The sequence below is a fragment of the Chelonoidis abingdonii genome, chromosome 1, assembly GCF_003597395.2.
Source record: "Chelonoidis abingdonii isolate Lonesome George chromosome 1, CheloAbing_2.0, whole genome shotgun sequence".
In the NCBI taxonomy this organism is placed as follows: domain Eukaryota; kingdom Metazoa; phylum Chordata; order Testudines; family Testudinidae; genus Chelonoidis; species Chelonoidis abingdonii.
In genome coordinates, this window is record NC_133769.1 from 334,607,611 (window position 1) to 334,635,062 (window position 27,452).

The following is a 27,452-nucleotide window of genomic DNA, read 5'->3' on the forward strand; positions in this document are numbered from 1 at the left end:
GTGGGCCAGATGGATGTCGATGTGGTAGTACACATCCTTCACGTCGAGAGCTATGCCCCTGGGAGAGGGAGGGGATGATGGAAGTGAGTGTCACTATACAGAACCTGGTTTTCCTGATAATATATATTGAGTAGTTGGAGATCAAGTAGTAGTAGTTGGAGATCAGGTTGAGAAAGTACTGGGAGTAGAAACCCTGGGCACTGGGGGTGGTGCCATGCAGGCTCCTGATACCAAGGGTAGATGACGTTGTATGGGGCATAGGGAGTGTGGCCAGAAAGGTGGTCTCTGTTGCTTCTGGCAGGGTGCCAACTTGTATATGAACAGGTTAAAGAACAGGTTGACTATTTAGAAAAGCTGGACATGCACAAGTCCATGGGGATGGATGCAATGCATCCGAGGGCGCTGAGAGAGTTGGCTGATGTGATTGCAAAGCCACTGTCCAAAGAAAATGATTAAGGGGCTGGGGGAACTGGGCTTATTTAGTCTGCAGAAGAGAAGAGTGAGGGAGGATTTGATAGCATCCTTCAACTACCTGGCAGAGGTTCCAAAGAGGATGGAGCTAGGCTGTTCTCAGTGGTGGCTGATGACAGAACAAGGAGCAATGGTCTCAAGTTGCAGTGGGGGAGGTCTAGGTTGGATATTAGGAAAACCTATTTCACTATGAGGGGGGTGAAACACTGGAATGGGTTACTTAGGGAGGTGGTGGAATCTCCATCCGTAGAGGTTTTTAAGGCCCGGCTTGACAAAGCCCTGGCTGGGATGATTTAGTTGGGGTTGGTCCTGCTTTGAGCAGGGGAGTGGACTAGATAACCTCCTGAGGTCTCTCTCAACACTAATCTTCTACGATCCTATATCCCGAGAGACAGGAACATCACCCAAGTCCTTCAAAGAGTGGAGAGACTCATCTGTCTTTGCAGAGAATAGCTTGTTCTTATCGATGGGATGGTCCTGGATGGTGGTCTGGACCTTCCTGAGGAAGCCAGAGGATTGCAGCCAGGACTCTCATTGCATGATGAAACCCGTGGTGAGAGACTGAGAGGATGCATCCACTGCATCCACCACAGCTTGGAGGCTGACCTTGGCCATCAGGTGACCTTCCTCCACCAGGGCTTGGAAACACTGCTATTTGTCCTGCAGCAGATTCTCCAGGAACTCTGTTAGCTTGGTATAGTTATTAAAGTCAAACTTCACTAGCAGAGCCTGCTTGTTAGAGATGTGGAATTGTGTGGCCACAGAAATGTATGTCTTATGGCCCAGAAGGTCAAGGTATTTCATTGCCCTATCCAAGAGGGTGGAGGCACATGAGTGCTGTCTCGCCTGCTTAGTCACTGCATGCACCACTAATGAAGTGGGGGTGGAAGTGTTCCGGAAGCGGTGAAAGAGAGGTGAAAAAAAAAAGTTAGCCTCCTCAGACAGGACAAAATACTGGCGTTTCAACCTTTTAGGTGTGTGTGGGGGGGGGGGGTACATTGTACTCCACTGAGGAAGTAATCAGTTGCACACACACAAAATGGGAAATGACTGCCTAGGAAGGAGTATTATGGAAAGAGATCAGGAGGTCACAGTGCATCACAAGCTAAATGAGTCCACAGTCTAATGCTGTTGCAAAAAACCAAACCAACCATCATTCTCGGAGAAAGTTCAGAGAACAACAACAAAAAATATTAAAAGTTTGGAAAACATAACCTATGAGGGAAGATTGAAAAAACTGGGTTTCTTTAGTGTGGAGAAGAGATGACTGAGGGGGGAACAGGACATGATAACAGTTTTCAAGTACATAAAAGTTTGTTATAAGGAAAGAGAGAGAAGAGAAAATTACTCACCCTGCGCAGTAACTACGGTTCTTCAAGATGGTTGTCTCTGTGGGTGCACCACAGTGCCAGTCCCTGTCTCACACTGCCTCAGGCAGTTACATAGCACCGTGCGACCAACACCCTACTTCCAGTTTTGTCTCTACCACAGAGTATTTAATGTGAAAACTCTGAAGAAGAGGGGAGGAGGTAGGGTAATGGAGCACACACAGGGACAATCATCTCAAAGAACCTCAGTTACTGCACAGGGTGAGTAACTTTCTTTTCTTCTTCTTTGAGGTGTGTCCCTACGAGAGCTCCACTTTAGGTGACTAGAACATCTGATGATGAATGCTGCTCTAATGCATAACATTGTGTGAATGTACGGGCTGACACCCAGGCTGCTACTTTGCAGATGTTCATGATGGGTACATTGTTAAGAAAGGCTATCAAAGCAGATTGAGATCTGGTGGAATATGTGTGGGTCTCCGGTGGGGGCTGAAGCTGTTGTTGACGATAGCAAAAGTCAATGCATCCGGAGATCCATTTAGACAATCTGTTTAGATATGGTGTCTCCTTTTGGGAGTTCTGTGATGAAGAGGAATAATTTTGGTGACTTTTAAAAAAGCCTGTTCTCTTGATGTAAAAGGCTAGCATGCTTTGAACGTCCAGGGTGTGGAGTGCTGCTTCTTGTTTATTCCCATGGGGTTTTGGGAGAAACAATGGGAGATGAATGGGATGATTCAGATGGAATAAGGAGGCAATCTTAGTTTAAGAACTTGGGATGCGTTCTTAAAGTCACCTTATTTTTGAAGAATGTTCTATATGGTGGGTGTCCCACAAGATCTCCTAGCTCCCTCACCTGTCTGGCAGACACGATGGTGATGAGGAAGGCCACCTTCATTAAAAGGTGGAGTGAATATGTTGCTAATGGTTGTCCAGTAAAGCCCTTAACGTTAGATCAGGGGTTCTCTAACTTCATTGCACCATGATCCCCTTCTGACAACAAAAATTACTACATGAGACCAGAAGGGGGGACTGAAGCCTGAGCCCCACCGCCCTATGTGAGGGTGGTGGGGAGTTTAGAGGGGACAAAGTCAAAGTCCAAGGGCTCCAGCCCCAGGCAGGGGGCCTGTAGCCTAGCCCTGCCACCCAGGGTTGAAACCATTGGGCTTCAGTCCTGGGTGGTGGGGTTTGGGCTTCGGCTTTCGGTCCCAGCAACTCTAAGCCAGCCCTGGTGACCCCATTAATATGGGGTTGCAACCCACTTCAGGGTCCCGACCCATAGTTTGAGAACTGCTGAACTAGATTAAGGTCCCATGATGAAGCAAAGGTTTGTATTTTGGGATAAATGTTACAAGGGCCCTTAAGAAAATGCTTGCTGATTGGGTGAGAAAAATCAATAACTCATGGTGGAACCTTTAATAGCTTTGAGGTGTACTCTGATTGAGCTTATGGAGAGACCCGATTTTTTAAATTCCAATATATAGTCCAGTACCAGAGATAGAGGAGACCACCATGATGTGTTTAATTTGGCATCATATAGTGAATCTCCTCCATTTGTGTAGGCATGCATGTTGAATAGTTCCCTTACTTCTCACAAAAAAGTCTATAGTTGGGAACTCCCAATGTTTGAATATATTCCATAGTACTTGGGGGTCCATTTCCCATTTGCGGTCCTGGCAGAGTTTTCTGCTTAGCACATCCGCAGTGGTTTTCTGGCATCCTGACATGTAGGAGGCTGAGATGTTGATGTTGTAACTGATGCACCAGATAAAAAGTAGCATGGCTTCTGCGCATGGAGTGTGTGAACATCCCCCTTTGCCAGTTTATATAGAACATGCAAGCATTGTTGTCTGTGAGGATCTTTATGGTTTTGTTCTTGATCGTAGGTAGGAAATGGGAGCAGCCACTGCAAACCGCCTGTAGCTCCAGTAAATTTATATGTAGGAGGGATTTCAACGGGGTCCAATGGCCTTGGACAGTGTGAGTGCGTTAAGCGTGCCCTCCAATCTAGTAGGGAGCAGTCCATAGTGAGTATCATTGTTGGAGGCTTCTGTACAAAGGGGACTCCTGCACAAACATTGTTTGGTTGTGTCCACCACTGTAGTGAGTCTTTTACTTTGTTTGGCATCGTGAGGCATTTGTTTATACCATGTCTGTGCAGGACACAGACTGTCTGGACCCAGGCTTGCAGGTATTGCACATGCAGTCTAGTGTGTTGGATGATGAACATTGTTGCAGATATGTGGCCCAACAGCTGTAGGCAAGTCCTAGCTGATGTCTGGGGACTGTCTAATGTTGTGGAGATCAAATTGAGTAACATCGTGAACTGTTGTTGGGGCAAAGAGGCTGTAGCCTCCAGAGAATTGAGGTAGGTTCCGATGAACTTCAGTTTCTGCACAGGTGTTAATGCTGATTACTGTGCATTTATTCGCAGCCCTGGATGTGTGTTAACAATTACTGTGTAGCCCAAGATGTGTGAAAAGCGTAGCTTCTAGTGCCCCATGCTGTTGATGCTTTCAGCAAATGATCATCCAAATAGGGGAATATTATGATCCCTTGTCTGTGGAGGTGAGCTGCCACCACCATGAAGACTTTCCAAAAATAACCACGAGACAGTGGATAGTCCAAAAGGCAGTACTTTGTACTGAAACTGGTCTGCTCCTAGAACAAACCTGAGGAACCTCCTGTGTGATTAATGTATTGTTATATGAAAATATGCATCCTGGAGGTTGATGGCTGAGAACCAATCGCCTTTTTCCAGTGCTGGAATTATGATTGCCAATGAGACCATCCTGAAGTATTGGATCTTCACAAATTTGTTGAGTTTTCTTATATCAAGAACGGGCCTCCAGACTTCAGGTTTTTCTGGGTTAGGAAGTAATGTGAATAGAATCCCCTCCCTCTGTGTTGTGCTGGTATGGTTCTACTGCACCTAGATGTATGAGGTGGTTTACTTCCTGTCACAGTACATGTTTGTGAGAGGGATCCCTGAAGAGGGACAGGGAGGTATGGTGGGTAGGGGGGATGGAGGTAAATGGAATGGATTAGCCATTATCAATTATTTCTAATACCCATCTGTCTGACATGAAGGTCTACCAGGCTGGGTGAAATGGGGTCAGTCTCTGAATGGATGTGAGGTAGCAGGTATTTCCAGAACTTGAAACTGGGAATCTTGGACCAAAACCTCAAAATTGTTGTTTTGATGGAGGATGCTGTGATGTGGAAGGCTGGGGCTGTTGTCATCTTGCGGATCTCTGTCTCTGTGGGTCGTACTGCCTGTGTGATTGTCCTCTTTTTTCTTGTTCTTAGGTGTGTAAATGCCCAGGGACTTCAGCATCAGTCTGGAGTCCTTCAACATATGAAGGGACACAGTTTTAGCTGCAATAGTTTACGGTCTTCAAACAGAACATCCTTGACCATCGATTGTACTTCTCCGGGAAAACCAGAGCGGTGTAGCAAGAATGCATGTCACCTGACTACAGCTGTGGCTACAGACCACACTGCAGTGTCTGTGGAATTCAGTGAAGCTTGTAATGCTGTTCTAGCAAGAAGATGCCCCTCGGAGATGATGGCTCTAAATGCTATACCTAAAGGAGGGAGAGAAGGAACTGTGCGGGGGTGCAGGGGGGAGAGGGAGAAGAGAGAGAAAGAGTTGGCAAATGGTACTATGTAACTACCTGAGGTTGTGCAAGATGGGGACAGTGCATGTGTGATCCAACCAGGCAGTGCTACTACAAATCTGATTACAAGTGCAGGGGTGCAAAAACACCTAAAGTGAAGCACCAACAGGGACGCTACTCAAAGAAGAAAAATTGTTTTCTTTCACCTCTGAGGGTAGGACAAGGAGCAATGGTCTTAAATTGCAGAAAGGGCAGTCTAGGTTGGACATTAAGAAAAATTTCCTATCAGGGTAGTTAAGTATTGGAATAAATTGCCTAGCAAGGTTGTGGAATCTCTATCATTGGAGATTTTTAAGAGCTGGTTAGAAAAAACACCTGTCAGGGATGGCCAAGATAATACTTAGTCCTGCCTTGAGTGCAGAGGACTGGACTAGAAGATCTCCCGAGGACTCTTCCAGTCCTAAAATTTTACAAAGCCGGTGCGTGCCAGAATGCCCGTGCAAGCTGGAGGATTGTGTCTTTATAGGTCCACTCGGCTGAAGGATGTCCAACAGCTGGTGGGGTTGGTCCTGGATTTCCTCCAGGGATATGCCCAAGTCTAGAGTAACCCGTTGTAACAGCTCTTGGTATCGGTGATGGTCACCAGAAGGCGAAAGGGCTAGAGGAATCAGAGCTTTGTTGGGAGAGAATGAGGTATTGTTGGGATCATTGGTACTGGCTCTGGGTCTGTCTCGGCTTCTGGGTGTGAACGGATGGTTCCAGTGCAGGAGCCAGGACAGAAGGGTGTGAGGCCTGGGAAGGTGGACATGGGTGGTGGTACAGATCCCAGGGTGACCACTGTGCCCAGGGGGTTGGGTCCTGGGGCTATGGAGGGCCCCAAGGGTATTTTTACCAGGGCGACGGTGCTTGAGCATACTCTGCCTAGTGCAGCAGTTGTGGCCAGGAGTCTGCTCTGCACCCTTGGGGAGAAGAAGTTACTCATCTTGCGTAGTAACAATGGTTCTTTGAGATGTCTGTCCCTACGGGTGCTCCACTATAGGCATTTTTGCATCCCTGTGCTGATGATCGGAGAACTTTGCTAGTCTTTGTGCTGTGCCATGAGGCTACCCAGTGCGCATGGGATAACCCTTCTCAGTTCCTTCTCTACTGCAGAATCAAGACAAGAACTCCAAAGTAGAGGGGAGAAGAGGGTGTGTAGAGCACCCATACGGACACACATATTGAGGAACCATTAGTACTGCACAAGGTGAGTAATCTTCTTCAAGTAGTGTCCCTTTGGGTACATCACTGTAGGTGATTCCTGAGCGGTACCACTTCTAGGGGGTTGGGACTTTGGAGTCAGGTCTGTTACAAATGACAGCACTGTGGAGCTGAAGATGGTGTCGGAGGCGGAGTCCCCAATGATCACATAGTGTTTTGCAAAATTGTGGACTGACACCCACATCGCAGCTCTACAGATCTCTGAGATAGGGACATCCTTGAGAAAGGCAATAGATAAGGAAACTGATTTTCTGAAGTGTGTATGAATGGCATCTGGAGGGGTCACATTATGAACTTAGTAACAATGTCTGATACAGTCTGAGACCCACTTGGAAAGTCTGGGGTGATATTGCTCAGCCCTTGGATCTTTCTGTTGTGGAGAAAAAAGCCTAGGGGACATCCTGAAAGCCTTTGTCTTGTCCAGGTAGAAGGCCAAGGCACTCCTGACATCTAGGATATGCAATAGCGCCTCTCTGTTGTTTTGGTGAGGTTTGGGGTAGAAGATTGGAAGGTGAATCAACTGACTCATGTGAAACTGAGAAGTTACGTTAGGAATGAATATTGTGTGTGGTCTGAGCGTAACCTTGTCTGGAAAAAATACCGTGTAAGGAGGATGCATCATCAGAGCTGCTATTTCTCCTATTCTCCTGTCTGAGGTAGGAAAAGCTGTTTTCATGGATAGGTATGTTAGTGAACAGGTGGCCATGGATTCAAAGGGGAGCCTAATCAGTTCTTTTAATATAAGGTTCAGGTCCCACGTGGGGGTCGGAAGTTGAGGCAGAGGGAAGAGGTTTACTATGCCCTTGAGGAACATTTCTGTAGCTGGGTGTGACAGCACTGAGTATGGGTCTATAGGCTGTTGAAAGGCTGTAATAGCTGTAGGTGGACCTGAGAGAGCTCAGAGATCGTCTGGACCATTTTAGGCTTAAAGCATGGTCTAGGATATGCGAAAGAGTTGCAGATGCTGGGGAGATTTGTTGGAATGTGCACCAAATCTAAAACTTGGACCATTTCTCCCGGTAACTGTGCTATGTTGAGGACTTTCTATTGTGTCATAGAACCTCTTGTACCTCTCTTGAACAGGATTTTCTAGGTGCTGAAATCGAACAGAAGCCATGCCTTGGGGTGGAGAACCCCAAGTTGGGATACTGGGCATATTCTTTAGTCCATGAGAGGAGGTGTGGAATGGCTGGGAGACAGATTGGTGGACACGTTGCAAGTTGTGACAGGTAAGGGTACCAGGTCTGTCTTGGCCATGTAGGAGCAATCAGAATGACACAAGGTCTGTCCCTTTTTATTTTCAGCAGGACCTTCAACATTAAGGGAAATGGAGAGAAGGCATAGAGAAGGTCCCTGTCACAGGGAAGGAGGAGAGCATTGCCTAAGGAGTGTTGTCCCATCCCTGTGTCGGACACTTCTTGTTCAGGTAAGTGGCGAACAGATATGTAGACAGTTTCCCCCTCTATCTAAATACGCTGTAAAGTACTGACAGGTGTATCTCCCACTTGTGGTCATGTGGGAATTTCCAACTGAGACCATCTGCTATCGAGTTTTATGTATCTGGGAGTTATACTGCGGATAGCGCAACATTGTGGGAGATACACCAATTCCATAATCTCATTGCTTCTGCATATATGGAGGGTGATCTGACTTCCCCCTGCCAATTGATGTAGTATATACAGGCAATGTTGTCTGTCAGGGTCTTTGTGTGAGATCCCGTGATGAGCAGGAGGAAATAAGCACAGGCATTCCTGACCACACTCAGCTTGAGGAGATTGATATGGAGGAATCTCTCTGTGGGTGACCATTTGCCTTCTGTCGTGAAGCTGTTTAGGTGCACGCTCTACACTATGAGTGATGCGCTGGTGGTGAGAAGCAATGACTGATGTTCATGAGAAGGGGATCCCTTTGCAAACACTGGCTGGATCCTTCCACCACTGAGTTTTTTTATCCTGGTGGGTAATGCCAGGGATTTGTCCAATCTGTATTTGTTCGGTCTGTAAACCAAGCTGAACCGTATTTAGAGGCATCATCGCATGTGGAGCCTGGCATGAAGTATCACGGCCGTGCCTGCTGCCATATGTCCCAAGAGCTGGAGGCAAAATCTGGCTTGTATTTGTGGGCAGCTTTGAATGGTGTCTAGGAGTGTGACTAAGGATAGGAACCTATGTTGAGGTAAGAGTGCTTTGGCCTGTAATGCATTGAGGTTGGCCCCTATGAATTCCAGGCACTGCACTGGAGGGTTGACATCTGGATGTTGATCTGCAGACCAGTTCAGTAAACAAATGTATCATAATATTGGTCACTTGATCAGCCTCCTGGAGAGATCAGGCTCTGAGCACACAATTATCCAAGCAAGGGTAAATCATCATCCCTTGAGAGCATAAATGAGTGGCCATCACTGACAGAACCTTGGAAAATACCCGCAGGGCCGATGGTAGCCCGAAGATTCTGTATTGGTAGTGGTCGTGTCCCAGAGTGAATCTGAAAAACCGTCTATGAGCCGGTAGGATCAAAATGGGAAAATAGGCATCCTGGAGGTCGAGGGCCAAAAACCAGTCTCCCTCTTCCAATGCTGGAATGATCAATAAGGTGACCATCTTGAATTTTTGAGCCTTGACAAACTTCTTGAGAGCTCTGAGGTCTAGTGGGGGTCTCCAACCTCCCTTCCATTTGGTATTAGGGCATAAGAGTAGAACCCCTTGCCTGAGATGTTGAGGTATTGGTTCTATGGCTCCTGTCTGGAGGAGGTGATCTATCTTGTGTCGTCGTACACTCTTGTTAGAAGGGTCCCTAAAGAGGAACCAGGAAAGGTGTTGTGGAAGGGGTTCAGACAATCTCTAGGACCCATTATACTGAAGTTATCCATCCCCAGGCACTGCAGAATGCTGCCAATTGGTGGCCAAATGGGTGTGGTATGATGGTTGGCTGCATCAGTCAGGGAGAGTGGTCTAACCAAGCCTTGACCTGCCCAGCAAAAGTGGTAGATGTAGAGGGCTGGGACAAAGATTATGGGCCAGATGGTTTCTGTTTAGGAATTTTAATTTCTTTCTTTACAGCTCATAACTGTGTTGAATTTGGTATTGAGACGTGTGGTCTATGCTAGGATTGGGGACTAAATTGTCTTTTGTCCCGGTGTACAGATACCCAGTGACTGGAGGGTAGCCCTGGAATCTTTCAGGGTGTGAAGGGAGGTGTCAGTCTTTTCGATAAAGAGCTCTGTGCCCTCAAAGAGAAGGTCCTCAACCGTGGACTGTACCTAATTCAGGAATCCTAGCAAATGAAGCCATGATGCTCATTGCATCACCGAAGCTGTGGAGATGGCTCTAGCCTCGGTGTTGGCCATGTCAAGGGCAGACTGCAGAGATGTCTTTGCCACTAATTAGCCCTTCTGGATAATGGCCTTGAATGACTCATGATATGCTTCTGGCATCTTTTCCATAAAGTCATTCAGCATCAAGTAATTTATGTAATCATATTTCATTGTGAGGGTTTGGTACTTGATATGAAATTGTAGAGTGGTTGAGGAGTACACTTTTCTACCAAACAAATCAAGGCACTTCCAATCCCTGTCATAGGGAGAAGACCTAGACTAGTGTTGTCAGACACAAGAGTTGACAGCGTCCACCACGGTGGAGTTGGGTGGTGGTTGGGAGAATAGGAATTCTGATTTCTAATGGGGACATAGTATTTTTTGCCCACTTGATTGCAGGTCGGGGCCATTGATGCTGCAGTTTGCCATACAGTCTTTGATGGGTTTTAAATGGCCTCATTAATCAGGAGAGCGATCTTTGAGGAGGCCAAAGAATGGAGGAGTTGATTGCGGGTATCCATGGACTTCCTCCAGTGGAATAAGGAGAGTGTCTGCCACCCTCTTTGTCAGTTCTTAAAAGAGATGAAAGTCATCCGTTAAAAATGGTGGAGAAAGCATGATGGCTTTGTCTGGAGGAGGATATGGTCTGTGGAGTCACTTCCTCCTTGGTACCTGTTTCCTGTTCCTTGAAGTCTTGAGGAGGTTCTGAATCCCTTAATGGTGTGGCCAAGGGAGTGCCTCTTGAGGATTCTCAGGCAAGGCTCGGCACTCAAGAGGCATGTTGGCAATATACCACCCAAGAGTTCCAATTTGGCGGCATATGGTGGGGGGTGGCATAGAGTCTGGTGGTGCTCATACCAGGATGGTAGTGGTGGGGCCATCTGGGTATACCCTTGAGGTCTGTTGGTAGTGAGCACGTATGAAGCTTGGGAGGAACACTGTGATACTACCTCTTCTGGCTTGCTGTCTGAACTATTGCTGGAAAGCGGAGGAGCATGGCATGACCACGGGGATATTTCCCATGTTTGGCAGTGGCTTGGTGCAGAGGTCTCAGTACGGAGAGGAGGGGACTCAAGTGTATCTAGCATGTGGACATCTTTTGAATGGTGGAGTTCTGGTTGTACCAATGGTCCTAGCATCTGTGGCAGCATCAGGGAGTCTAGACAGTGTCTGCACCGGTCGCTCCTGTGCCAATTGAGCCATCGCTGGCGATACTGATGCAGGCTTGCATACCAAGAGCGTCTTTTTAGAGGAGTGCTTACTCCTGTCCTTCAGTGCCAATGATTTGGTACCTGTGCCCATGAGTCCATGGGCCTGTCAGTGGTACCAATTACAAACAGTTTCTGTGAGCCATGAGTGCCGGACTGAGATGCCGAAGATACCAAGTGAGATGGTGATCGTTTGCCACTGTCTTGAGGCCCGCTGTGGCGGGATTCCTGCCTTCTTCTTAGAAGATTTGTGAGAGGGGTCTGCAGCCTGCTTCTTTAACCCACAGCGCTTAGATGTAAAAGGCTGTGGGGAAGACTCATATCTACCATGTGACTGAGATCAGAGAACTGCCTCTATGAAGATAACCTTCTGGTGGAGTGTTCTTGTAGTCAGGCTACGAGCACAGAGGACAGAGAATTCTGACTCTGAACATGCGGCGGTAAGAAGGAACTGAAGGAGTGTCGCCCCGCACAACCTCTTATAACCTCACCTGGAGCATGAGGCAAAAGTATGACGCACATGCGGATCAAAAGAACTGCTGCTGAAAACTTCGGGCTCATGGGGCACATGCACACCCACATTTGGAATACGAATAGGGACCATCACTCGAAGAAGAATTCAAAGGTGTGGTTCTTTCAACCACCACAATAGCCTAACCCGATTACACACTGATAGAGTTGGCAGTATACATGTTAAAGAAAATTAGGAAACCAACATGGATTCTACCTCTATCTGCTGTTGGGATGGCAGCACTGAAAATATGGCCTCCTTCCTTCCAACAAAGGTCTGGTTCTCTGTGTGCAAATACCCACCACGCAATGGCATTCAGACACTGCCCGTCTGAGAATGAGCCAGCATTTCATTCTCACGTCTCAGTTTATACTTCTTAAGATGCCTCAGTATGTCACAAGTGATTTGAAATGGCAATGTGTTTAATTTTTCAAATAGTATTAAAAATATATTTAAGCAGGATGACATTTAATCTTAACATTAACTGATGAGTAAGGCTAAGGTTTACACATGGATATTTTTAGTAAAAGTCACGGACAGGTCATGAGTAACAAACAAAAATTTACAGCCTGTGGCCTGTCCACGACTTTTACTAAAAATATCCATGACTAAATCTCTGTTCCTGAGGCCCCTTTGATCTGGGGGCCCTCTGCTCCAGCGGTGGGGGGCTGACTATACCCGGTAGCCCAGTGCTCCAAAGACCCGAGGACTGCTCTCCTGATGGCCTCCAGCGCTGCCCTCAGAACCACTGCTCCAGTTGCCCCTGGACCACCACTCAGGCACTCCCTGGGGTCAGCCACACAGGGAGTGGCCAAGAAGCGAACCAAGTAGTTGGCCCCAGGGCCACTCCAGTAGCAGCCAGTCCCGGGGCAGCCCACAGGACTGCTGCTCAGGTGCTCCCTGGACTACTACTGCTCTGGCGCTCCCTGGGGCCAGCTCCACCGTCTGCTTTTCAGGCGCACCCCAGGCCCAGCTGACTAGGACTGCCCAAGCAGCTGCCGGTGTGGCTAGCCCCAGTGATCGTCCAAGTGACTGGTCCTAAGGCCACTCCAGCAGTGGCCGGTGTGGCTGGTCCCAGGACCACTACTCTGGCACTCCCTGAGACTAGTCACACCAGCCTGCTGCTTGGGCACTCCCAGGACCACTGCTCTAGCTCTCCCTGGGGCCAGTCACGCTGGCTGCTGCTCAAGTTCTCCCAAGCAGCAGCTGGTGCAGCTGGCCTTGGGGTCACTGCAGCTGTCACAAAGATCGCAAAAAATCATGGAATCCATGGCCTCTGTGACAGAATCATAGCCTTACTCATAAGTTAAGGAGGGGTTCTAATGTTGGTACATGAAGGTACAAAGGACTCGTAAAAGTCAGTGCTAACAGCCACATAAATAAACTTTAGTACCTTTAAAAATTAACACTGAAGGCCTAAAAATTGTCACAGGAGTCACAGTTACAGCAGAGATCATGTAATGTGCTGTCGCTATGCTACCTGTGACAAATATATTTCCTGAGCCAGGTAGGCGTTACTTTGTTCAGGAAAATCAACTAGTTTTATTCCTTCCATCAAGTATGCCTAATACATATTAAAGGGAAAAACACATTTAGAGTTTTATTCCTTATGTCTGAACATAAGTTAAGTTACCAGAAGATGTATTTCAACAACTCTCTTTGTCAGTAGTTCTTGAAGGAGTTCTACAGCATCCTGCTGCCAAAAATTTCCAACCTAGTTAGTGAGAGGGAAAAACACAAAAAACTTAAAACATTTCTAAAGATCAACAAGCACAGTGCACTAAATCATGTACACAGTATATATTTTCACCATAATATTCTATAATACAAATGTCTACTTAATACAACCCAAAACCTATTAGACTCTCTTCCTGCAGTTAAAAGTTTGTGCACTGTGTGGTATTAGCCAATAACCATATGTTAGTTGTAGAATACATCACATTCATAGATATTATGTACATGGAATTAATATCATATACATTATACATAAGTGGACAGTGGGAAGTTATGTTGAATGAATTATACTCTTCCCACAATTCTTTCCACCCACGTCAAGCATCCCACAACACTTTTTGCAAAGCTGAATTTAGTTTTGGCATTAGAAAATAGAATATTTGTCAAAGCAAAGCTGCATGAATACTTCGTACCAAGTACAGTTAGGGACTATTTACATGGCTCATCAACTTGTAAAGTAATATTCAAAACGAGGTATGGGAAACCATAGGGAGGTACCAAGGACAAAGATGGCACAAACTAGTGGATTAAACTTTAACTGATGTGTAAAGAGTTTTGTAACTTGCAAAACCATACTGTAAATACTACTAGCTGAAATGTGTATCTTTGAAGCTGTATCCCATAGGATTATTTTGGTATTATATCCTACTATTCCAGCCAGCAGTATCAATTCATGTGTTTCTTCTTCTGAAATTAATCCATTTTATTCTTATATTTTATTAGTATTAATTCCTTGGAATTTAGGATGTGTTGAGGCATGTGTTTACTGAAATGCAAGAAGCCTACTGGCCTGTAAGATTCGGTAAGATCTGCTATATAGCAAAAAGTAGAAGTAGTTATAAATATGTCAGCATAAAAGCCGGCAACCTTTGGCACAGATAAGAATGGTTCCTGAACTTTGGGGAACCAAAGGGAAGAACTGTCCACATCACATCACAGGTTTATCCAGCTTCTACAACCGGTTGCTAACTGCAGGGTACACCACAATTTGGAGGTCATCAAGAGAGCCTAGGCTGGCAGTTTTGGAGTGAGATAATTCTTAATATATTTAGAAAGTAAGTTTAATAATCCACTAACCTATAGGAGAAAGGTACCCATAAATTTCTTAGGGTACAGAAATAAGATTTGGGCATAGTAGGTTGGGCCTGAATTACATAGGTCAGGATCCTATAAAATATCTTGTAAGTGAATCCTTTTCTTAAACCTTCTTCTTGTACCTGCTTTGGAGTTAGTTTTTTTCTTCTTCTTAACAACTTCTGAGACTTCTTAGGGTCTTAAGCTCTTAAACTAAGTTCTTCTTCTTAGATCTTTTCTATCTTCTATCATACTATCAGCGCAGCTTGTGCAGTATAGTATAACTACTCAGCATTCCCAACCACTGAGGAAGCCAACACCATTGCGTAATCGGGTATGCTAGCAGTGAGGCTAGTCCTTCACCTCCTATTATCGGGCTCTCAAGGAAGGGTGTGAGTATGTTAGGTTAAGGTACTTATAATAGAAATGTTCGCACCAGGAGTTTTGGAATTCTTTTACTGTTTTGCAGTTATAAGATTCACTGCATTTCTTATTTTTATGTTAATGTCAAAGATTTTATCAATTTGGTATTGTCTTCAGTGTACGCGTTCTTGCCAAGCACCCTGAGAGTCCTCTCCCGATTTAGAGAACTCTCTGAGTTCTTGAACTTGGTAGTCTGAATTTGATAAGAACCTATAAATCTTCTGGTCAGATGCAATCAGTGGTGAGCCATAAAAGCTAACCCATCAAATTCAGGTCAACAAAGCACACCTTCTGGGTAAGCTGAATGTGCGGCAATCTAAAAACTGCTTCCCAGGAGGAGGGTAGGTATGTCCTCCTTTTTGTATTATATTATTTGCTCTCCTGAACAATTTTTAATAATGAACCACAAATGTAGTCAAACAACTGGCTATATCTTTTAGTCAGTAGTGGCAAACTGGATCTGCACTCCTTTGCACAGTAGTGCTAAATTCTACAGAATACTGTATATTCTGCAGTCATGAGATGCAGAGACCATTCAGAATGCAAACTTCTTTTTTAACCTAATAAAAAGCCATTTATGAATGTTTTCCCTATATATTTTGTATTGCTACCTATTTGTATGCTGTAGGAACGTGTTATTTAAAAAGTTACCTCTACCTTACAGTAACTGGAGTTCTCAGGGATGTGTTGTCCATATGTACTCTACTGTTTGACTGCATGCACCTCAGGCACACAAGATCTGAGTCTTTTGAACAGCAGTGTACGTTAGGGCTGCACATGTACCCTATGTGTCTTCATGCTTCTGTACCAAGGCCACTCAGGTGATAGTAGGCCCAACTGCCACTCAGTTACTTCGCCACTGTGGAATCCAGGTTTTATAGGATTCCATAGCAGCACGGAAGAAAGATGGGTCATGGACTACATATAGACAACACATCTCAAAATATTCCAGTTACTGTAATAATATAAGCAACTTCTTCCTTTCTCTGAGTGCTCATCCATTTTATATATATATATATATATATATAAAAAAATTCCCCTCTCACCCCTATGGGTGGTATGTGTCTTCCTCAACCTCGGGTCCTCTACCAGAGGCCTGGGAGTATGAAGGTTCTGCGCAGTATCTTAGCTGTTCCTAGCACTGCACTCTTCTGGACAGAGAGCTCTGATGTTGTTTCTGGGATCTGTTGGAGCCACTCACCAAGCTTAGGAGTCACAGCCCCGAGTGCTCCTACCACCACTGGGACCACTTTGGCCTTCACTTTCCACATCCTCTCTAGTTCCTCTTTCAGGCCCTCGACTTCTCCAGCTTTCTCATATCCTTCTTCCTGATGTTGCTGTCACTGGCACTGCTATATCTATCAACCACTGCTGTCTTCTGTCCTTTGTCTATTACCACAATGTCTGGTTGATTGCCAGTATCTTGCCTGTCCTTGGATCTGGAAGTCCCACAGATCTCCCGCTATTCACAACCTTCTGTGGAATCTCCCATCTGGTCTTGGAGGTCTAGCCCATACGCTGTGCAGATGTTCTTACACAATGCGCAGCTACTTGGTTGTGCCGTTTAGTGTATGCTGTTCTGCTGCATCATTTTGCCACTATGTTGGACTGTCCTCTCAAGAGCCTCTTAACGCTCTGCACTGGTCCTCTTAGTGTGGTAAACCGTTTCATGGATCGGTCTATGTCGTTCCTGTGCTGCTATGATCATCCTCCATGCTGTCTTTGAGTCCGCCTTTCCACCACTGCGTAGGATTCCCATGTCAGCCACCTCAGCTATCTGTTGATGGTACATCCCATGCAGGCTGGTCTTCGACATTTCTTGTCTTCCTCCATGTCTGCTGCTGCTCAGGCATTCTCTCAACAGCTCATCTTTGGGGCCATCTTACTCGATGTACTCCTGGATGTCGGTTTCATCCAGGACAGTAGCTTTGAGCTCACCAAGCCCACGCCCGCCTTCTTTCGGCTGTATACAGCCTGGGTGTTGGACTTGGGGTGGAAACCTCCGTACATTGGAGGAGCTTCCGGGTTTTCAAATCGCGCCATCCATGTCCTCCTTGGCCAGCTCACTATACGGCAGGTATCTAGACTGGCAGGCGTATCCGTTGAGGCGTGGATATCTTGTTCTTCCCACTGAGCTGGCTCTTCAGACTGTCTTACCTTTGTGAAACTTGATGTTGCTGTCTTCCTTCCTCCTCATCATGGTTTCCATGTGACTGTGGACGTCAAGGTACTTGTAGCTGGTCTGTATGTCTGCTATGTGGCCCGCTGGTAGTTCCACCCCATCAGTCTTGACTACTTCCCTCTCTTCACCAGCATCCGGCCACACTTCTCCAGTCCGAATGACATCCCGATATCCTCATTGTAGATCCGCTCAGGTGGATTAGCGAGTCGATGTCTCATTCATTCTTAGCATACAGTTTGATGTCATCATGTTAGAGGAGGCTGATGGTATTCCACTCCTGAACTGTACCCGTATCCAGTCTTGTGATTATCTGGCTGAGGGTTTAAGCCTATGCAGAACAGCAGCGGGGACAGCGCATCCACCTGGTATATGCCACACTTGATGGCCACTTGTGCAAGCTGCCTTGAGTGCTTCTAGTGTGTCTTCATAGTCCATTGAGTTCTTGAGGAAGGTCCTTAGTGTCCATTGACTTTGTATAGCGCCAGACATTCACAGATCCACGTGTGCGCATTGAGTCGTAGGCTTTCCTGTAGTCAATCCAGGCTGTGCTCAGATTGGTCGTCTGACCTTGAGTCTTGGGCGACTCTCTATCGATGAGCAACTGGTGTGTTCCCAATCCCTTCTGAGCTGTGCTCATGACTGGCCCATGTGGTCCTGTAGTTTGGCAGCTATGATGCCTGATAGGACTTCCATGTTGTGGGGAGGCAGGTTATGGCCGGTAGTTGGACGGTTTCCCCTTGCAGGGGTCTTTCATGATCAGCACTGTCCTTCCTTGTGTTAGCCAGTTGGTGGGAGCCGCTGCTAGCAGCGGTTCATCTGTGCTGCTAGGCTTCATGCACTGCTGTCGTTCTTCAGCCAGTCGAGGTGTGGATCAGTCTGGTCGCGTGCGTCAGCTTCCATGTTCTTGACCCCGCTGGATGTCTCTACTGTGTGGTGACTGCGTTTCAGTTCTGGGAAAGATGCTGTGCTCTGTTCTCAGGTCCTGCAACCACTCTGCACTGGTGTATGAGTCTTTTCTTCTCACCATATGTTCTTCAGTACTGTCAGTTTCTTTGCTGCGCGTGGCTCTTGCTGTTACCTAGTGTTGTTGCACTGCAGTTGGGAGTACACCTTGGATGGGTTCTTTGGAGAACACGGCATTACTTTTGCCTCTGCTTCTCTAGTGTATCTCCTTAGCCTGGTACTAGTGCCTGTGAGCCTTTGTTTAGTCAGTCTCTAGGCTTCAAGATGGAGTCAGTCCTTGTATTTTCAGCCAGCCGAGTCTATCCTTAATCTCTAAACCCTTCTGTAGTTCACCAGCGACTAACGTTCTCTCGAAGCACCTTGAATCTTATTTGCTTTATTTTTTATTTTTATTTTTTTTTTTGTTTTTTGTTGATTTTAGTTTTTTTATGGTACGATTTTCTTCTTTTTTTATTTCTTATTTTTTTTTTTTTTATTTCTTTTTTTTACGTTTATTTTTTAATTTATTTTTTTTTTTTTTTTTTTGTTTTTTTTTTTTTTCTTTTGTTTTTTTTTTTTTTTGTGTTTTTTTTTGTTGTATTTCTTTTTTTGTTTTTATTTATTTTGTTCTATTTTTTTTTTTTTTTTTTTTGTTTATTTTTTGTGTTTTTTCTTTATTTTAATTTTTTTTTTAGCTTTTTTTATTTGTTTTTGTTTTCTTGTTTGTTTGTTGTTTTATTTTTTATTTTTTTCCCCGCTCGACTCACAAAAACTATTACCGATGAAGTTTCATTATACCAAAATAATTCTCCCCATAACCACCACACACACAACCTCATTTTCCAGGTGGGGTAAATACTGTTGTTCTTCTTGATCGTTGTAGCCAAGGCATCTCCAGGATTACAGAGCTAGCGTATACCAGTTCATTGGTTTGAGTTATGGTGGTAGTAGGGATTGTCATGAGGCTCTACTGGCATCTTCTAACATACTATTCTGATGTACTCTCCCACTGAGCCTTGGTAATCGGTCTCGAGGATTGACTGTAGCTAGTTTCCTCCATGACTTAATGCCTCATATCAGCTCCGTGCTTGCAATGAGGGGGTGGCAGTGAAGTTTCAGCTTCAGGTGTGGGGCTGCAACATCCACTGTTCTTCCAGGTCTTCTTGAGTCTGGATGTATGTGAGTTGGTCTATCTCAAGCTGTGAGAGCAGCTTTCCTCTTTATTAGTTGAAGCGTTGGGTATAGCTAAGCTGTTTCTCAGTAGCGTGGATGTAGGTCTTTGTTCACCACAGTCCCCACATCTTTCATAATCCCCTTCTATTAGGTCTACTGTTGTAGTAGCATCCATCAATTCCAAGGTTCTCTGTGTCCGCCGATGAATGGTTTGGTTCCAGTACCACTTATCGTCGATTGTCGGTTTCCTCAACATCTGCGCTGGACAATTGTAAATCCGGGCGACGTCCGAGCACGGCATGACTCCCCTAGTTCGTGTCACTCTCATATTTGAGGTAGGCAGGTGAAGCGTTAGGGGGTCTTTTGCCCAAGGACCCCTACTGGAAAGTTGGGTACCAACCGGGATTTGAACCCCGGTCTCTCGTATCAAAGGGCGGTCTCACGTATCAAAGGTCGGCGCTCTTAACCACTATGCTATCCAGTCACTATATATATTTTTTTTCCCCCACTCCTGTAACTAGAAAGCAGTGACCTGATGTGAGGGAGATGGGTACTGAGATGGTGGATCTAGACTAACTAGTTTGTACGAGATTTTAATACAGCCCAAAACCCATTTGAATAGCCTTTGGGTTGATAATCAGCAATGCCAGAATAAGTTGAGGCAACTACCTGAAAGATCTGGTCCTCTGCAAATAAAAGGAAAGAGGTCTTGTGAGCATCTAAAGTATGCAGCCTAACCTCTCCTTGATTAGAATATGGTTTAGGGAACATATTGGTGGGTGGTTCATTTGGTGTAAATGAAAGTTTAACTACTTGAGTAAGAACTTGAGATGAAGTCTGAATGTTCTTTATCCCTATGAAATACTGTATAGGGAAGTCTTTCTGTGAAAGTCTATATTTACACACTACTTCTGACAGATGTACAATTGCTATGAAAAAGGAAGTCTTCATAGACAAGCATAACAAGGAACAAGTTGCCAAGGGTTCAAATGAGGATCCAATTAAGCCTGTCAAAATCAATGAAGATCCCATGCGGAGGGAGGTTTTGTTACTGGTGGAAAAACCCAAACTAGGTACTTATGGTATTTAATCATAATGAGATGGGAGAAAAAAACCTACTCTTGACAGGAGAATGGTATGCAGAAATGGCTGCCAGGTGCACTCTGAGGGCTGTTTAACAATCCAAAGTTCTTCAGTGAAGTAAATATTCCAGATAGTTAAAAATAAGTCAATGGGTTGCAGGTGACACTGTTCACACCAAATCCCTCAGCTCTTCCATTCAGCTGCACAGGTTGTTTCCTACTTTGTATCAAAATATTTTGGACATCCAAAGAACAAAACCTTTTATGAATGACATCCATCCAGCAGCCAGGCTGAGAGATAAAGGGAGACTGGGTTTGGATGCAAAATGTTCCTTTTGTCTTGAGATATCAAATCTGGTAGAAGAGGTAAAAGTTTCAGTGGACAAAACAATAGGTTCAATCCTAGGTACCAAAACTGCCTCGACCAAGCAGTCCCTATCATGATGTTCCTGCAGCACCTTGTCTGTTCTTTCCAAATACACTGGGAATTATCTGGAACAGAAATCGAGACACTTTTTGTTGTTTATTACAAGCAGTTCCAATGATCGATGACCCCATTCCCGGAATATAAACTGTGTACGACCGAATCTTTGATCATCCACCCATGGTCTGCTAAAGCACTTTGCAGACTGAGGAGATGTATTGCTCTGAGAGATACATGATGCAATATGCACTGCTTCCATAGCCAAAATGCTTCCTGACACAGCAGAGATGAGCATGTTCTTCCCTACCTTTTTGTATAAAGCATAGCTATGGTCTTGGCCACCAACTGGTAAGTCAATCCTTTAATCAAGAGTAGGAAGATAGCACAGGCTCTGTGAACTGCTCTGAGCTCTAATATATTTATGTACAGTTCAGTCTCCTTGCAAGTCCATTGGTCTTGTGTCTGATGACGGTCAAGGTGCATTCCACTCCCCATCCCAAGAGGAACTCATTTGTCACCAAAGTCTTACTGAGAGGGGTGGAGAAAAGGGTACAACCTTGTACACCAAATTGAGGTTTTTCCACCAATTTAGTGATATAAGATTTGTGAGCGATCATTAGAGACATATCCATTAGATGCTTTCTCAGTATGTATGCAGACTCTAGTCAACTCTGCACAAAACGCAAATGTAAACTTACATTCTGTATGACTAATGTGCAGGAAGCCATGTATCCAACGAGACCCAGAAAAGTCCAAACAGTTGTATGTGGATCTTTTTGAGGCTGATTGGCAAGACTGGATAGACTCAACAACAACCAGACCTTACCTGCCCAAACAATGAGAAATTTGTTATCTGATAAGTTTCTGTTAGCAGCTTCTCTCCAAATTAATTGCTAATGGCCCCCAAAGGTGGAATTCAGAGGCCACCCAATGTTATTGGTGGAGGCTCTGGGACTTGGCTTCACCCTTAAACTCAGGCTGCCAGAAGAGTTCCTCCATAGCTGTAGAAACACTTCAGCAACCAATTATCAGCATTAAGACACCTTGGTATAATGTATTCAACTATGCATCAGACAATAACTATCTAAGTCTCCCTCTGAAGAAAAATTTCAGTCCATATTCTGGTCATTTATATGATTAGGGTGAGTTGCATTCTGAGAAAAGCTACCAACAGAAAGAAATGATCAACTAAGGGATTACACAATCTGTTGCACAGCTTCTCTCCTCATTCATTACTCATGGGAAGTAGCAAGCAGTGAATCACAAAAGCATGTATTCCCAGTCTCACCTTCCCCATCCATTTTGAGGGACACCTGAGGAAAGGCTGTTATAACAGGTGGTGGAGTCACCTCTGCAGTTCCAAGATACACAAGATGTTCCTATCCTATACAGAGGAAAAAGGTTTCTGTCCGAGTTACTGCCTAATATTGAAGAAGGTAGGGTGGCATCCAATTCTGTACTTGAAGGGACTCAACACCTTCATCTGTTGCTTCAAGTTCAGGAGGCTAACACTGGCCTCTATAATTCATCTTTAGATCCACACGAATGGTTTGCGACTCTCAATCCTCAGGATGCATACTTCTGCATGTTTCCATATATTCAGCATGAAGGAAGTAATTAAGATTTCAGGTGAGATAGAACCATTACAATAAAGAGTCCTTCTATTTAGTCTCTTTACAGCACTGAGAGTGTTCACCAAGGTTATAGCTGTCTCGTTAATAGGCAGTGCCATGAATGGAGAATATCCAAGAGTTTAGGAGAGGATTCTTGTACCTCTTCAACTGGTATTTTGAGAATCAGCTATTTGTCTGAACAGGTCCTGAAAGCTCTTGTCTTCACCCAGTTGGGATGGGACCACCGCTGCATCTGGGAAAGAGGATGAAACAGCTGCTGGCATTAAATGATCCTCTAGTTAAGCATGCTGCTGCTCAAAAAATTCCTCACGGGGTTCAGGTTCATGTATTGAATTTTGAGACATCCTAGATTCCTGACATGGAGTAGGAAAAAAGGATCTCTTCCCAAAGAGGTGGTGCAGCAGTGTGATGTCTAGGATATTATTCTCATCCCCCCATTACCCTAAGAGACCTAGACCCAAATTAAGCCCTCTCCTCTCTTTTCAGATCCATAAGGGCCCCTTGGGGAATAAATACGGCATCCTTCCCCACTGTGTTGTGAGTCATAAGATGAAAATGCACATTGTAGGGGGACTGCTGAAGCTTGAATACTAAGATGTATAGTGCTCCTACATGACATTAGCCTCAGTGAGGCTGTTGGTGCCTCTGAGATAGAATGCATCAGTTTTCAGGTCTTTTGATATCACTTATTTCCTCAGTAACAAGAAGGGCAGAGCTGTGAGCCTTGATGCAGGAGAAGCAAGAATTGAGCGCAAGAGTGCCAATATACCTAGCAGACGCATCTAGTGCAGAAGTGAGTAGCATCAAGAACTGACAAGGCTGGCACTACAATGATCATCACTGACATGATGTTCAGTGCTGAGGTGATAACTGAAGCCTTGGCCCTGGTGCTGGAGACAGTCGATTTTGTTTCCAGAGGGTCAATGCGCCCTCAGAGCTCCCGTGGTACCCAGTTTGGGTGGTGGAATCACCGTAGAGCAGGAGCAGTGAGATGACTTAGACATCCTCTTACTGGAATCTCCTAGCAGGGATTTGCCCCTGCTCTTCCCAAAGAAAGTGACACTCCTTTTATCTAAAGGTTTAGGTTTTTCAGCCCTACGTGAATTCAAAGCCACCAGTGTTTGTAGATGTATTCCAGGAGCTAGTGGATCCAGAGCTGACAGGGACAGTCCTGGACTGGATAGAACTTGAGGGGGTTTTCCCTGCTCAGTTCAGAGGGCCATAGAGTGGCCTAACAAAAATATCTTTAGAATATGCCTCACTAGCTTTCAAGGTAATTTTAGAAAAACTACTCTCACACTGTATATTTATCAGGAATATATGCTTTCCCTAAACAAGAGAAAGCATCTTGTGTAGCCATCAAATATTGGAATTGCCACATCACAAGATGGGCCATCACACAAGTCTCAGGAGACTGACTTAGGGTGGGACATTATGAAATCTCAGTACTGGAAAACTACAATCGAAGAATAAAACAAAAGTAATAATGAAGTAACACTTCCCAAAGAAATAAAACTATTAGACTGCCAACAGACAGCTACTCTAACTATCTAATATTAATAAGTACACACTTTATTTACAGATAAGACAGTGAAGAGTAAAGGTGTGGATACTGAAGAGCTCAATCTCGCAGTCTCAGGCAGTGAGAAGGAACTGAGTGGTCACTGGGATTGGTCTGACCTTTATGCCCTCAATATGGGAGTACAAGGACACAGGAATCAGAGGGGTAGCCGTGTTAGTCTGGATCTGTAAAAGCAGCAGAGAATCCTGTGGCACCTTATAGACTAACAGACGTTTTGGAGCGTGAGCTTTCGTGGTGAATACCCACTTCGTCAGATGCAGGGAATGTCTACATAGCCCGTGGCAGCAAGCCGCCAACCTAGGTTGATCGATTCAGGCCAGCAGACCTCAGGTTCTAAAATGGTGCTCTAAAAATACCTGTACAGACAAGCTGTAAGTTGGGGCTCCGGCTGCAGCTTGGGCTCTAAAGCTCAGCCCCAGCCACAACTTGAAACCACTGTCAATACGTACAGCTATTTTTAGAGCACAAGTGTGAGCCCTGCTACCCCAACTATATTGATCTGGGCTGGGAGGCTTGCTCCTGAGGGCTGTGTAGACATATGATTAGGGTACAATGTCCACAATTATCCAAAAGATTCCAGTTTCCCGTGCACGGGACACATGTACACCGAGAGTGGAACACACATGGACAAGCACTCTATGAAGAATTAGGGGGCCCTGAAACAGAAGTTAGGGTCAGCGTGCTGTACTTTCTTTTGACAGCTGGAAGACAGTGGAGTGAAAGCAATGGGTTGGACCAAGAAGAACGGGGACAGAGAACAAAGAAAGGGGAAGAGAACAAACATCCTCCCCAATAGTGCATGAAGATTTAGTAACATTTATGCATTTATATTTAGATTTAGTCTTATTATATACAATAATTGTTATAAACATCTTATCATGTTTATTTTATCTTGCTGATATAAACAGGCTTCATTCTTAACTGTGGAAATATAAAAATTATCAAGACCAGCTGACTTAAATTGCATTCCTGTTTCTGATGTTCAGCTCATGAGATGATTCACTAGAGGTCTTTGGGACAACTGTGGTGAAATGTGTTTGAGAGTGCCTGTAACTGTACAGGAGAAAAATACACATAGATGTAATCACTTATTTACATGCATAATCAAGCCGGTTGGAAGATCTTTGAAACATTTTTCATCAAAGCAAATATATCGGATCACTTTCAGACCTGAGCTGAAAACCTGACCTTTTCAGTCCAAAACGAGACATTTTGACACTTCCATTTCAGAAAAAGGGAATGAAAATAAATGTCAATACCTAAAAAAGTGTGAAATGCAAGTGTAATTTTCTGCCCAGCTCCAACAAATTACCATGATTATGCGTGTAATTGTGGATGTGCCTAATTAAGAAAATCTAGTCCCAAATGTGTAGAATAAAAGAATGTGCGTGGGGGAGGGGGAAATAGGTGGAGGGGATGGAGAATAAGAAGACAGCAAGAGAGGCGCTGTATATTACTGATTTCAGCTGTCCTTCCATATGGTTGCTAGCTAAAGAGCCCAATTTTTTGAACTCATTTGTTACATATAGATTGCAACAGATTACAGAATTGCTTTAAACTAAACTATTTTGTTTTCCAATCCTACTGTTAAATGAATCATTCACACACTGTTTTTAGGCAGCCTGTGAATACAAAATAATTACAAAACTGCACTTAAATTACATATTTAGCATACAGAAAACAAAAGACAAGAATTTCATTCTTATAAGTGAATATCTGACACTACAAACTATCACTCTGAACTCAAAATTGAATTCCCAAATACTGGCTAGATGTACAAGAGTATCCTTTATTCCACGTAATATTAATTAGTATATTAATTTTAGTAACTACCAAAAGTCTTCAAATTTAGTGTTTACTCACTGGCACTATTTTATAGAGCTGACATGGTATGCAAAATGTAGGTATGTCAGCATACAACACAAGTGGATAGAGATGACACTCAGGGATCTTCTCAATGTAGCCATAGTCCACGTATTGCACCTATATAAAAATAAAATGAAAAATTACTTTTCTAAAACTGCTGCTTCTTAGAAAAATATCACTCTCTGGTAAACAGTCAATTTCTCTTCTCTAAAAACACATGGTGTCTCAGAGCTGGAGGTGGGGCTAGGTTGGGGTCAAAGAATAAGGGCCACCCACACCTTCTTAGGTTGACAAAGGGGAAATCTCCCCAGACAGTTGTTCCTGCTTTCATGGTTCACTCCTTGAGAAATTTATGAAACCTAAAATTTCCTACTGTTCAGTCTTACTCAGGAATGACCTGCAGATACTGCCCTTGGAAGGGACATGTGCTTCCCCTGAGTACTATAAACAGGTGGTGTAGTCTGATCAGAATCAACTTGTGGCACTTATTGTAGCTTTTAAAGCCAGGAATCGCTAGCATACTCCCCTTAGCTACTGGAGGGTCGGGGGAATGAGGGGCATACGGTAACAGTTTCCCAGCAGAGCTGTTTTGGGAGTGGGGCAAGATAAGGAACCAGACCCTTCGTAAGCTAGTTCCTACTGTACTCAGAACTAAGAGGCTTAACAATTTTAATAACTATTTACAGTGTGAAGTTGGAAAAAGTCTGTATGGACAAGGAAAGCTCTGTCCTAAAGCACGAACAGTAATAAAGAACTAAGATGGTAGCAGTCTGGCAGCCTTTATTCCCTTGGTGCAGAACATGAGCAGAGTGGGGGTGCATGCGTGGACCACAGACACTGCTAAAGAAGGTTCTCCAGCCCCGGGCACATGGAATATATGAGCAACCTGAAGTACATTATACACAAGGATAAATGCTTGAAGAAAAACTGAATAGATAATTCAGGCAAACTATCATTAAGACAAAGAGTCATGCCAAAAGGTAGGGGATCGGATAAAAGGAACATGCCAACGTGGAGAACATAAACTGAAACATAAGAATAGTAATATCAGCAATTCATTCAGCATGTGATCATTATGAAACACTGAACTTTTTAAAAATAGATTACTTATTTTGAAAAGGTGACCACATTCAAGAGAGGACAAAATCCATAAGTAAGTCATAAATACAAAGTTTCTATGCTCTTAGGAGAGCTGTTTTACTATTGCCAGCAAAATCAAAAAAGGAAATATTACTCACCCTGTGCAATAAATGTAGTTCTTCAAGAGGTGTCCCCTTATGAGTGCTCCATTTCAGATTCATATATGTCTCTCATGCTCTTAATTGTAGATTTCTAGCTAGTAGTTCATTCGGCCCATGCACCTATCCTATGCTTCCTCATGACATATATTGAGGCTACACAAGGCTGTGTGGGTGAACCACCTTCAGTTCCTCTCTGCTCAGTCATCACCTAGAGCAGTGGCTCTCAACCTTTCCAGACTACTGTACCCTTTTCAGGAGTCTGATTTGTCTTGCATACCCCCTGGAAGTTTCACCTCACTTAAAAACTACCTGCTTACAAAATCAGACAAAAATACAAAAGCGTCACAGCACACTAGTACTGAAAAATTGCTTACTTTCTCACTTTTT

The 27,452-nt window shown here is 44.4% G+C and overlaps 1 protein-coding gene across 1 annotated transcript in view; it reads right to left on the minus strand.

Annotated features, from left to right (window-relative positions):
* RNF17 (ring finger protein 17) overlaps window positions 1–27,452 on the minus strand; it is a 232,475-nt gene that overhangs the window by 44,114 nt on the left and 160,909 nt on the right. The window contains exons 31-32 of the mRNA XM_075066159.1: window positions 25,822–25,941; window positions 13,342–13,422 (exon numbers count right to left, since the gene is read on the minus strand). Of these exons, the coding sequence (XP_074922260.1) occupies window positions 13,342–13,422; window positions 25,822–25,941 (201 nt within the window). The remainder of the gene's footprint in view (window positions 1–13,341; window positions 13,423–25,821; window positions 25,942–27,452) is intronic.